The sequence below is a fragment of the Sinocyclocheilus anshuiensis genome, unplaced genomic scaffold, assembly GCF_001515605.1.
Source record: "Sinocyclocheilus anshuiensis isolate Anshui unplaced genomic scaffold, SAMN03320099.WGS_v1.1 scaffold1932, whole genome shotgun sequence".
Taxonomy (NCBI): Eukaryota; Metazoa; Chordata; class Actinopteri; order Cypriniformes; family Cyprinidae; genus Sinocyclocheilus; species Sinocyclocheilus anshuiensis.
Window position 1 is genome coordinate 472,437 of NW_015555985.1, and position 14,100 is coordinate 486,536.

General features: G+C 36.6%; 1 protein-coding gene across 4 annotated transcripts in view; it reads left to right on the plus strand.

Annotated features, from left to right (window-relative positions):
• The window catches only part of LOC107676093 (protein phosphatase 1 regulatory subunit 1C-like), a 31,688-nt gene that overhangs the window by 15,560 nt on the left and 2,028 nt on the right, over positions 1-14,100 (plus strand). For 2 of the 4 annotated variants that reach the window (XM_016470615.1, XM_016470618.1), the window contains 2 exons: positions 5,529-5,732; positions 6,732-7,310. The exons of 1 other annotated variant lie outside the window; for it this stretch is intronic. In XM_016470615.1, coding sequence (XP_016326101.1) covers positions 5,529-5,732; positions 6,732-6,799 — 272 coding nt within the window. In that variant the 3' untranslated portion in view covers positions 6,800-7,310. Of the gene's footprint in view, positions 1-5,528; positions 5,733-6,731; positions 7,311-8,728; positions 8,885-14,100 lie in introns of those variants that run through there. One more of the 4 variants, XM_016470616.1, reaches the window with a different exon arrangement.

The window sequence follows — 14,100 nt, forward strand, 5'->3', positions numbered from 1 at the left end:
TATATAAATCTATAAATTGATTGTGAGTTAAAACAATCCCAAGAAAATATGTTTTGTTTGAATAAATAAATAAATGCTTGAAATAGTTCTAATCAAATTTCCAGTTTGTGTTAGAATTTAGTGTTTCAGCCAGGGACATGAAATTATTAAATGAATTTGTAGTGACATTATGTAAAATTATGAAAAATTCACTGTGTGATTACTAATTACTTGTGATTACTAATATGTCTAATATCTTCAATATATCTAATATCTAAGAAAAATAATAGATTAAGGCAACGAAAATGTACTGCATTGTAGAAATGCTCTATCTATGCCATCTGTGTGTACAGTATGATCCACAGTACACTTACTTAGCCATGCCATCTTCTCCATTAACATTCACACTACACATATTTCACCGATGGAGGCGGCGTTTTGCATCCAATGACCCACACATGCAGCCCACACAACAGACTACTCACACTGCACGTGCTTATGGATCAGTCGCTAATATTAATACAGTTCCTCCGCTCTTAACCACCTACAGTGAGGTCCAGAGTCTGAGTCCACTAGTGAACATGCGTCTGTTTTTCCCAGCATGATTTGAGAATCATCCAAAGATCACCTTGAGCTTCAATGAAAGAAACATCTGATAATAATATGATCATTGTCAGAGATTTGATTAGTAGCCTAGAAATAATGCAGAATTTTAAATATTTCTTATTTAGAATGTTTGATTGTTTTAAATATTTAAGAATCCCAAACATTTGTATATTTATGGGTTTAAATTAAATTCTGAATACCAGATTTTCAATGTGGTCTCAGACTTTAAACCCACTGTATATAATATAATACACTGCCTGTGTCCATTCATAGCTCTTCATTAAAAGGCGTTTTTATTTTAATCTGAAATATTTGTCCATTTTAAGCAGCGACTTAATTCAAAGTGAAGACTTAAGTCTTTTTCACACAGATCAATGTAATGCATCTAGTGAACTGATTTTCAGATTTCATTTTAATTTTTGATTCTTTAGTTTTCCTATCAAATAGTTAGAACTTAATTTAGTGTTCACTCCTTCCTGATTTACAGCTGCAGTTATTTTATTTATGATTTATTTGTGTTTATGCAGTTTATACACTGTTTGTGGTAACCCAACAACTGTGAATCCAATTTTGTAATGATTATGTCACTCCTAAAACTTTTCAGTGTATATGTGGCCACGGTTTCTCTTTTCTTGTGGGGTTTCCACTCAGGGTTTCTACGGGTCTTGAAAGATGTCTTTAAAAGTCTTAATTCAACCTTTCACAAATTAAGGCCTTAAAAAGGACTTAAATGAGCAGAAAGTCTTAAATTCATAAAGTCATGGCATTAAATGTTGCATACATTGCTAAAAATGAATATCTTCCAAAATCTAAACATCCTTAAGTTAAGATAATTTTACTTGAAATGCAAAATGAAGATATGAAGTCCTGTTTCCTGAGAAATTCACCAAAATTAAGTGAGTTTATGCTTAAAACAAGAAAAAATATCTGTTAATGGGATATGAAAACTTGTTTTCCCTTTTAATTAAAGGGGTCATGAACTGAGAAATCAAAATTCCCTTGATCTTTTGACATATCATACTATAAAATCATCCTGTAAGTTTCATAACTCAAAACTTTCTCATTAGTCTAAAAACAGCTTATATTGAAGCCAATCTGCCAAAACGACAGCTTGTGGAATGTGCCGCTCTAAACCCCGCCTCCGCAGAAGAAGATCAACGCCTGCTTCTACGTCACTGCCTGTTTAGCTCCGCCCACCGATTCGCGCACGTAGTGTAAATAACGAGAGAGACGAACGCAGGTCTACGCAGAAACTAAAGATAAAGATGCTCCGAAGACAACTAGACACTGTGCAGTGTCAAGCTGTGGAAAAACACAGTCTTTGCATTGCCTTCCTTCTGATCCCAACATCAGGAAAGAGTGGTTAGCTTTATTTTTAATAAAGTTCCAGACCGCGCCAGTAAAAGGTCGTTTGTTCACTTAATTTCACCGCGGATTCGTTTACAAACAAGGCACAATTCGACGCCAGATTTTCTGAAAGACTGAAATTGAAAGACAATTCTGTGCTGACTTTATTGCATCCGACAGTAATGTCGCACCACACAAGTGTGAGTAACTGTTTTTATTACGTGATCACTATTGCTTTGTCTGTTATTACAGATCGTTTGATATGAACTGAGTATTTATGCGTTTTTGACCTAAATCACAGCAGAGTCCATCTGTGAAGGCTGTAGGCTGTCAAACATACACAGCTGTAAGCCAATAATAGCAGTGGGCGTTTACTTCTGATTATCTTGATTTAAGAATCTTAGATTTGCAATGGAAAAAAAGACTGTGGAAGAACATCACTTTTTTGCAGTGTGGTCAGAAGTTACAGTAAAAGTACTTTAGTGGTTGGGAGCAGAGCTATTCAAGCCTTAAGCTTTTTTATTATTAAAATAAATTTGATTAAAAAAAAATGGAGATCAGTTGAAAGTTGTATTTTCAAACTTTGTTGTGTTGCTAATGCAACACACTGTGCACTCTCTAGACATTTACATTTAGAAAACTTACTGATGTATTGTGTTCTCTTCAGGTTATTCCTTAAATGTTCTTTTCTTGGTATTAAAAAGGTCTTTAAAAAGTTTTAAATTTACCTTCATAAAACCTGCAGAAACCCTGCCACTCCAGTGATGTCACATGTGAAAATGTGTGATCTTCCTTCAGACATCTCTTTTTATGAGGAGTAGAGTTTGTTGATTTTAATAATTGCTCATTTTTGCCAATTACAAGGGCAGCAGAGAGCAGGAAATGATCCAAACTGGATTCAAACTCTGGTCGCCTGCACATAAGTGCCACTGTGCAACATGCTAGAACAGGGGTGGCGAACTCCGGTCCTGGAGAGCCGCAGTCCTGCAAAGTTCAGCTCCAACCCTAATAAAAACTCACCTGCCTGAAGCTTCCTAGTAACCCTTCAGGCCTTGATTAGCTTGTTTAGGTGTGTTTGATTAGGGTTGAAGCAAAACTCTGCAGGGCTGCGGCTCTCCAGGACCGACGTTCGCCACCCCTGTGCTAGAACATGTGCACTGCCCTCCAGGCCACGTTTTTCGACAAAGTCGAGGTATTAAAGGGTTAGTTCACCCAAAAATGAAAATTCTGTCATTAATTACTCACCCTCGTGTTGTTCGAAACCCATAAGACCTTCGTTCATCTTCGGAACACAAGTTAAGATATTTTTGATGATATATGAGGGCTCTCTGACCCTCCCATAGACAGCAAGGTAACTACCACGTTCAAGGTCCAGAAAAGTACCAAGATGATCGACAAAGTAGTCCGTGTGACATCAGTGGTTCAACTGTAAAGTTACGAAGCTACGAGAAAAGAAGAGCTACAGTACCATGACGCGAGTGTGTGGCGGCGCTGACCCAGATCCAGCGTAATGACGTCATCACGCCGGATCTGGGTCAGCGCCGGCGCCACCACACGCTTGCATCATGGTACTGTCGTGAACGCGCGTCCAAAGTGACGTAGTAGAGACGAAAATGTGGAATAAAGTCGTTATTTTTGTTTTCTTTGCGCAAAAAGGGTGAGTAATTAATGACAGAATTTACATTTTTGGGTGAACTAACCCCTTAAGACAATAAGATGGGGGAGGGAGAGTGGTGGAGTCTGCCTCGCTGACTCATAGACAAGGCCATTTCCTGGCATGGATGTGCTAAATTCACATTAGCTTGAGCTATTGATTGGAGTGGGGGGAGGAGAGAGAGATACATCATTCTAGAGAGATGGCCTCAAATGGACAGCCTGGCAGAGCAGTTTTGAATGAACACTCAGCATTCTTTTGGTCGGTGCAGGGCAGAAACAGCTAAAGCAATCTGATTTGCGAGTGATGCCAAGTACTGTACTGGTGTGAACTTGTCATGGTTCAGTGATGTCAGATCCTCATTTGTGTAAGTAGGGGTCTCTTGTCTGTGAAAAGATTGTTAGAAGTTTTGAGAAGATTGCTTTGGATAGCGACAAAGTGGTGAGCTGAACTCATTCCAGGGTAAAACTGCTGAGTGTATGTAGCGATTTAGTGAGTGCCTACTTTTTAGTGGTCTTGATTGTGGGAGTGTTTTCCCCATTAATTTTCTCTACTAGGATTTCAAAATACTCTTCAGTTAAGAGTTCAAAGCCATGAATTAAACCAGCTCTAAGATCAGTCATTTGAAGGAAAAAAAAGTATTCAGAACATTTCTTTGTTTTAAGATTTGTGGCTTTTACAGAAGCATATTTAAAGGAATAATTCACCCAAAAATGAAAAACTGCTGAAAATGTACCCTCAGGCCATCCAAGATATAGATAGAGTTTGTTTCTTCAAGTTAAACCATCTTAATAAGTGATTTGTTTCTTACTAACACACAGATTTTCACTTCACCAGACATTAATTGATGGACTGGAGTCGTGTGGATTACTTGTGGATTATTTAGATTTTTTTTTTATCAGCTGTTTTGACCCTCATTCTGACGGCACCCATTCACTGCAGACTATCCACTGGTGAGCAAGTGATGTAATGCTAAATTTCTCCAAATCTGTTCTGATGAAGAAACACACTCATCTACATCTGTTGCGCTCTAACGTCTCTGTGTAAATCACAGCGTTTTGTTTTGTTACTAGTAGCTTATTATTTAGGATTCCCTGATCGACTTTTTATTGTTTTGTATCTTGATTTTATTTTTATTTTTTCCCCCAAGTTATTTCAATTATGATGAATTCTCTCTTTTAAACAATCATTTTTTAACACATAGGTAATTATGTCGTTCTAGATGAGTATATTGTGTAAATGAGAACTGTAAGTATTAGGCATCATCATCATCAGACAGTTACATTTGGAGGTCTGCAGATGAAACTTTCTGAAAGCTCTTAAGATGCTTTCAGATCTGCTTCATGAGAGAGCTATCAGCTTACAGTGCATTAGTTCTCTACTTTGATACGTCACCAAGAAATATGGTGCTGTTGATCAAAACTGATGTCAGCCCAACTAGGGCTGGGCGATATATTGTGGATTCATGGTTTTATTTTTCATATTTGTGTTGATTTTGCTGTCAATATAAAATTAATTATTTTAATTTTCACAATCTATCCTTTCCTTGTTTTATATTACATTATATTATAAAAATGACTAATAAAATATTATTATAAAATATTATTAATTTTAGTAAAATTCTATGTAAGTAAATGTTGTTGTTGTTTGTTTGTTTATTTTCTATATTGCCCAGACCTAAGCCCAAGTTTTTAAGTTTAAATAAATACTTTAAATGCCTAAATACTGGTCCTTTTGTTGTTTGGTTTGAGATACATAGCATGCATACATCTCGCAAGTCATTCATTTTCCATTTCATAGCCGACCGTTGAGTGTACTTCGATTGATGTCATACATTTGGGTGGGGTTCAGAGGTCTCACACTGTTCCGCACACTGCACGCCTGTGCTGATAGCCTGTGTCCACTGTGTGGCGCTGTGCTGTGTGTCCTGTGTTGAGTGCAGAGCTGCAGCTGGTGGTGGAGCAGCACTTTCAGAGGCAGGAGCAGCAGGAGCCGGGGCTCTCTGACAGCCCAGACACGCCCAGTCCAATCACAGCACAGCATTTTGCCAACGAAGCTCAGTGGGCCAATCACAACAGCTCAGAGCCCAATGGCAATGAGTCTTATGTCAGTACTGAGGGGCAGCCAGGCAGCAGTGGGGCCGGGGGTAAGTCCAGAACAAAAACTGGGAAGCAGTGGTAATATCGTTGCTTTTAACAATATATAGGTAGCTAGGAAAGTAGATGTAACAATCCCTCACTTGTAATGGATACAACAGATACAATAAACAGATAAAATAAATCTGTGCAGAGAATTATGGAGGACCAATGTACTCTAAATTAAATAATGAACTCAATTAAATAAATCATTATTCAATGAAAGCCTTAACAAAACTACTGCATTTAAATAATACTTTTGAAAATATTTTATTATGAAAAATCACTCTGGGTCCGTAAATTCATGATTCGTCAATAAGGATTTGGAAATGAAGTCTGTTATTATTAACAATCATATCTTGAAGCCAGTGTTACTTTAGTTCATTGAGATACTATTGCTTATATTAATATTTTCAATCAATTTTTTTTTTTTTTTATTGTCTTGGCAACAAGCTGAATCTATTTAAATAAATAAATGAATGAAATGCATTGGTTTATTTTATGTAGTGGTTTTATGTAAGTGGATATCATGAAAATGTTTTTATCTATCTATCTATCTATCTATCTATCTATCTATCTATCTATCTATCTATCTATCTATCTGTCTATTTGTCTGTCTGTCTGTCTGTCTGTATGTCTATCAATTATCTATTATTATTATTCTATCTATTATTTTGCACTGCAAAATGTGTACATATAATAGATTGAATTAATAGTTTTTTTTATAATACAAAATAAATTGGTACATGTAATTTCTGTTTCATTTATTGATTTAATTTTCTTATTTTAAATTAAATTAAATTATATTATGCTTTTATTCTTCATAAACAATATCTTGGTGCACGATTATGTAAAGAAAAGCTGATTGCTTGGATGGAAGATCTGCTGCACTTGACTGACAAGACTTTTTTGTCTCTGTCTCTCCTCTACTTTTTTTTTTTTAATTCCTATTTTTTTCTATTATTATTTTTTATATTATTACTACCATTGTTTTGTATATTCATATACAGGAGACACAGCAGACACCTCAGGAAGTGAGCAGAAAAACTTGAGCAGTCCTTCATCTGTCTCTCGATAGCTGTAATAACGTACCTGGCACACCGTAGACTCTTCCTAAACATTTACTGTCCCCTCCACTCTTTGGACTCTGAATAAGAAGACATGCTTTCTCTAAATACACATATTGTACTTTCTCAGCCCTTTCTAAGTTCACTTCCAGTGATGACTTCCTTTAATCAGTTTTATTTGTGTGAAATGTAATGCTTGTTCTTCACTCTGAAATCTGTACTGAAATGATCTGTCCTGTTTGTTTTTCTATTTGATAAAATGGCATTTGAAATATTTCCAATATGCATATCTGTGGAATCAGAAATGCAGGCAGCATATTTTTGGCACTTTCGGATCGGTTGTAATAATTAATTTATGGGTATGGATTTACTTGTGAAGTAGAGACAATGAAATAAACTTTTTTGGAGCTTGAAAAAAAAAAAAAAAGGAATGATATAAATAATTTTGAGTAAGTGCTGTTTATCTAATGTTACTGTCATTTTGGTTCTTCATCTCCCACTTCCAAAATGTCTCAATCTTAGACCTAATAGAGCACATGAAAAAAAGGAATGATATAAATAATTTTGAGTAAGTGCTGTTTATCTAATGTTACTGTCATTTTGGTTCTTCATCTCCCACTTCCAAAATGTCTCAATCTTAGACCTAATAGAGCACATGACGTATTTTTGTAGGCATTTTTTTATTTAGCATCACACTTGTTCCCTCAACAAAAACCCAATGGATTTTTCCATTGGCTTTTGGATTTTTGCAGCTCTGTGACCAACAAAAGTTTATAATTCTTACATGATTTGTTCATCATGATAATCTTCACAAATTAACAACTTTTTTGAAGCCTAAATACAATCACCAGAAGTAAAAAGTTAAACGTAGACTATAAACTACACCATGGCTGCATGACTTCAACGTCACCACCATTAAGCTTTCACAATTCTTTCAATCTTTATTTAAAAAAAAAGTCCCTGAAAGTTTGAGTTAGAATAGTTTGCAAAAGTGCAAATAAAAACAGCTTGATTGTAAAAGTGACTGGTGAGTTGATAAGTTTTCCTGTTTGTTGGGATGACGTTTAATACTACAACTTCAGTAGTCCAGTTTAGCCCCTTGTTTGTAACCGGCTTTTTCAAGTCAAGTTAAACCTTTAAAAAATCATGAGAAGGTATCACTGTTGTATTTTATGTTGTTGAATAAAACGTTAAAATATGTATTTTGTTTTAACCAATTAACCAAAAAAGACATCAGGACAATGGAAACGGCTAAAAAGTGCTAAAATGCAAACTTATTTCCAGGTTTTGGCCTACAAAAATATGTCATCCCTGCAGCACACTATGTGTTATTTATGCTATAAGACATATAATGAGGCTTAAAGGTGAAGTATGTCACTTCTGTGCAAACTAGCAGCACCACACCAGATTCTCTTCTCTGTGGAAAGAGAAGAAAAATAATCGGGGAAAAATATTCAGTATGGCGACTGTAAGAATTAAAGTCCTGCTTTTCTGTTCAGCTTTTTGATAAAGGCATCGCTTCTAAATGTGATACCTGTTGTCAGATTTTATTGCTTTATTTGAAAATATGTTGTAACAACAGAACAGTTGTGGGCATCAGGAAATGTTGGTCTTTCCCCATTGAAGTAGAAATGAGAAGTATCTTTGTCTATTTTTTTAATGCGCAAGTGCATTACAAAGATGGTCAACAAGCTTTTACATCCATACGAAAGATTAAGCTTAAAAAAAAATATTAATTCTGCATTTGTGTTTGCTCAAAAATGCCATGCTTCACCTTTAAGAAAAGAGCTTATCATACCTATTGTCTATATTCTTCTGCGTTGAGATGATCGTAAATTAACCTTTGAACTAACTTAGTCTAGTCAACTGGATCTAGATGGGTAAGTCAGATCACACTGGGACAGGTGCATGCTGGGACTCACGCTGTATTCGTCCTGCAGGTAGAGAGCATAGTGATAGCCAGCAAGAGGAACGAGAGAGTCATCATCCTCCAAGACTCTCTCAAAAACACCTGGACACACTGTCTGAGGAACCCGGAGACCTGTCACCACGACGCAAAGACACACCGTACCAGCACCAGCCACCCTTCGTCCCTGGTAGGACCAGATCATAAGCACATAATACATAATACTGGGGAAACATGACATGTAGGACGAGCTTTCACTACGATTTGCATATTATATTAATTTGTTGTTTGTTGGTCCATTGGTTTATGTCAGTCTTTTGTTCTATTAACTACCACTCATATGCATATGAACGTTTGTGAACTTTGACCTGAGAATTTAGCAAAAAGATGCTTGACCAAAAGAGAATCCAATGCCACATTCACAAAGCTGCAGAATACAGTTGTCAGTCCTGTATTTTGAATGCACACTACTGTTTAATACTATGGGATTTTTTTTTTTTTTTAATGAAGGAAGTCTCTTTTGCTCCACAAGTCTGCATTTATTTGATTAAAAATATGGAAAAAAAAAACAGTAATATTGTGAAATATTATTACAGCTTAAAATAACTGTTTTCTATTTTTAATACATTTGATAATGTCATTTATTCCTGTGATGCAAAGCTACATTTTCAGCATCATTACTCCATGGTATCGTATCAAAAACAAAATAAGTGGTATCGCCAATCCCTAGCCAACAGTAACTAAGGCTGGTGTTGTGCCCAATTCTTACTCCCTGCCAGATTATTACCCCCTAGTATTGGTAGGTTTAGGATTAGGCATGGGGGAGGGGTTAGGATTAGGCAATCAGGTAGCGGCTTCAACGAGGGGGGTAATAATTTGGCAGGGGGTCGAAATTGGGCACAACACACCACACCTGCATTTGATGTAATACTGAATTTTGGCATCCTCATTAAGACATTTATCCTCTTGAGCACATGTTATGTCTCTCAAATGGTTTTACGCAGTCAGCATTTAATCTGTGTCAGCGTGGACAGCACCAACACAAGGCTTAGTGAGTAAATGACATTCTTTCTGTCTCTCTTTTAGCACCCATTTCTCTGCTGTCTGCTCTGTGGTGACAGTTCAGGTTATCATTTTGGTGACTGAACAGTCCACACCTCCAGTCCCCACAGCAACATTGGAATAGAGGCATGTTACTGGGTCACCCCATGGTCCTAGTGCTGGGTATTAAATTTTAGAATCTCAAGCATGTGGTTCGGAATGAACTAGATAAAAAAAAAAAAAAAAAAGGAATGATATAAATAATTTTGAGTAAGTGCTGTTTATCTAATGTTACTGTCATTTTGGTTCTTCATCTCCCACTTCCAAAATGTCTCAATCTTAGACCTAATAGAGCACATGACGTATTTTTGTAGGCATTTTTTTATTTAGCATCACACTTGTTCCCTCAACAAAAACCCAATGGATTTTTCCATTGGCTTTTGGATTTTTGCAGCTCTGTGACCAACAAAAGTTTATAATTCTTACATGATTTGTTCATCATGATAATCTTCACAAATTAACAACTTTTTTGAAGCCTAAATACAATCACCAGAAGTAAAAAGTTAAACGTAGACTATAAACTACACCATGGCTGCATGACTTCAACGTCACCACCATTAAGCTTTCACAATTCTTTCAATCTTTATTTAAAAAAAAAGTCCCTGAAAGTTTGAGTTAGAATAGTTTGCAAAAGTGCAAATAAAAACAGCTTGATTGTAAAAGTGACTGGTGAGTTGATAAGTTTTCCTGTTTGTTGGGATGACGTTTAATACTACAACTTCAGTAGTCCAGTTTAGCCCCTTGTTTGTAACCGGCTTTTTCAAGTAAAGTTAAACCTTTAAAAAAATCATGAGAAGGTATCACTGTTGTATTTTATGTTGTTGAATAAAACGTTAAAATATGTATTTTGTTTTAACCAATTAACCAAAAAAGACATCAGGACAATGGAAACGGCTAAAAAGTGCTAAAATGCAAACTTATTTCCAGGTTTTGGCCTACAAAAATATGTCATCCCTGCAGCACACTATGTGTTATTTATGCTATAAGACATATAATGAGGCTTAAAGGTGAAGTATGTCACTTCTGTGCAAACTAGCAGCACCACACCAGATTCTCTTCTCTGTGGAAAGAGAAGAAAAATAATCGGGGAAAAATATTCAGTATGGCGACTGTAAGAATTAAAGTCCTGCTTTTCTGTTCAGCTTTTTGATAAAGGCATCGCTTCTAAATGTGATACCTGTTGTCAGATTTTATTGCTTTATTTGAAAATATGTTGTAACAACAGAACAGTTGTGGGCATCAGGAAATGTTGGTCTTTCCCCATTGAAGTAGAAATGAGAAGTATCTTTGTCTATTTTTTTAATGCGCAAGTGCATTACAAAGATGGTCAACAAGCTTTTACATCCATACGAAAGATTAAGCTTAAAAAAAAATATTAATTCTGCATTTGTGTTTGCTCAAAAATGCCATGCTTCACCTTTAAGAAAAGAGCTTATCATACCTATTGTCTATATTCTTCTGCGTTGAGATGATCGTAAATTAACCTTTGAACTAACTTAGTCTAGTCAACTGGATCTAGATGGGTAAGTCAGATCACACTGGGACAGGTGCATGCTGGGACTCACGCTGTATTCGTCCTGCAGGTAGAGAGCATAGTGATAGCCAGCAAGAGGAACGAGAGAGTCATCATCCTCCAAGACTCTCTCAAAAACACCTGGACACACTGTCTGAGGAACCCGGAGACCTGTCACCACGACGCAAAGACACACCGTACCAGCACCAGCCACCCTTCGTCCCTGGTAGGACCAGATCATAAGCACATAATACATAATACTGGGGAAACATGACATGTAGGACGAGCTTTCACTACGATTTGCATATTATATTAATTTGTTGTTTGTTGGTCCATTGGTTTATGTCAGTCTTTTGTTCTATTAACTACCACTCATATGCATATGAACGTTTGTGAACTTTGACCTGAGAATTTAGCAAAAAGATGCTTGACCAAAAGAGAATCCAATGCCACATTCACAAAGCTGCAGAATACAGTTGTCAGTCCTGTATTTTGAATGCACACTACTGTTTAATACTATGGGATTTTTTTTTTTTTTTAATGAAGGAAGTCTCTTTTGCTCCACAAGTCTGCATTTATTTGATTAAAAATATGGAAAAAAAAAACAGTAATATTGTGAAATATTATTACAGCTTAAAATAACTGTTTTCTATTTTTAATACATTTGATAATGTCATTTATTCCTGTGATGCAAAGCTACATTTTCAGCATCATTACTCCAGTCTTCAGTGTCACATGATCCTCCAGAAATCATTCCAGTACGCTGATTTGGTGCTCAAAAAATATTTCTTATTATTATCAATGTTGAAAACAGCTGTGCTGCTAAATATTTTTGTGGAAACTATGATACATTTTCTTTCACGATTCTCTGATGAATAGAAAGCTCAAAAGAACAGCATTTACTTGAAACAGAAATCATTTGTGACATTGTACGTCTTTACTGTCACTTTTGATACATTTAATGCATCTGTGCTCTATTAAAGTATTTTAAAAATCTTTCTTGCCCCAAACTTTTGAACTGTAGTGCTTTTAAATTTTAAGCAAACCTCAGCTGTGTTACCCCGGAACTGTTGGACACATAAGCGGAGCGTGTGTATGGCTGGGCAAGGCCTTCCCCTGGCCACGGTTCGGAAAATAATGTTTGGGACAAAAATGCCCCTGCACAATTAAACTATATCCATTACGGCTGTCGCAAATAAAATGAAAATGAAATGAAAAGTGTTGACTGATGCATTAAGTTTAGATCTGCTAATGTAGGGGGGTAATAATTTGGCAGGGGGTCGAAATTGGGCACAATACCTGTTATACACTGCGATTTTGAGCCAAATGGATGGAAGCAATGGAGGCTACACAGTTGATTATGTAAATCTTTGCTCGCTTTCTCTATATAATTTATTCGTTGTTTGAATAACCGTGGAAATTAAAGAGTTATAATAACTTACAATGTTTTTATTAAATTGTGATCAGGTTAAATACAAATTTGCATTAAGTTTAGATCTGCTAATGTTGCATCATATTTCTTTTTACGTGTTTATACAATGTTGCGCATTATAACCAATCACACACAATTTCATTGCATTTATAAATCAGAGCCGTTCACATTAGTCAGTGTGTCAGCTGGAGCAATGGACGTGGAGAAAGGTCTTCATGACTGATCAACAAAGCTGTCTGTCAGGGTGAGGGGGTAGGCTTAGAGCGGGGTTAGGGGTAGTTTCTGTTGTACTGATTCACCTTTCGGCACGCCCATTACTCCAGGCTGCAGATACCAAAGCCACTAGAAGGCAAGCCTGCAACCTTTAGCCAAAAAAGTGCAACGGGTAATGCTAACACGCTTCAACGAGGGGGGTAATAATTTGGCAGGGGGTCGAAATTGGGCACAATACCTGTTATACACTGCGATTTTGAGCCAAATGGATGGAAGCAATGGAGGCTACACAGTTGATTATGTAAATCTTTGCTCGCTTTCTCTATATAATTTATTCGTTGTTTGAATAACCGTGGAAATTAAAGAGTTATAATAACTTACAATGTTTTTATTAAATTGTGATCAGGTTAAATACAAATTCAGTCGTATTAAAGGGGTCTTATTATGCTCTTTTACAATGTCTTGAATTTGTTTTGGGGGTGTACTAGAATATGCTCTCATGCTTGGTGGTTCGAAAAACGCATTATTTTTTTACATAATTTACATTATTACAACACCTCTCTCCCCAGTCTGGCACAAACGGCTCGATTAGTTCCAGGTTTGATGAACGCCTGCCTTCAGAAAAACGAAATGCGATGTGATTGGTTAGCTGTCCCAGTGCGTTGTGATTGGCGAACAGCTTTTAGACGGTGTTTCAGTATTGCCCCGCCCCTTGCCAAAGCAGCAAGTTTAGTTAAGGATGGCGTCAATATTGCCATATCAATTTGAGCCGTGTCTTGAATTTGTTTTGGGGGTGTACTAGAACATGCTCTCATGCTTGGTGGTTCGAAAAACGCATGATTTTTTACATAATTTACATTATTACAATACCTTTCTCAACCAGCCGGGCACAAACGGCTCGATTAGTTCCAGGTTTGATGAAGGCCCGCCTTCCGAAAAACAAAATGTAATGTGGTTAGCTGTCCCAGTGCCTTGTGATTGGCGAACAGCTTAGACAGTGTTTCAATACTGCCCCCCTTGCCAAATCAGCAAGTTCCGTCTGCTCCGGTTTATTTAAGGATGGCGTTAATATTGCCATATCAATTTGAGCCAGATTCAGACCCAGAGAATATTGAACAAGAGGATCGCGCAGAACCTTTGCACGCAC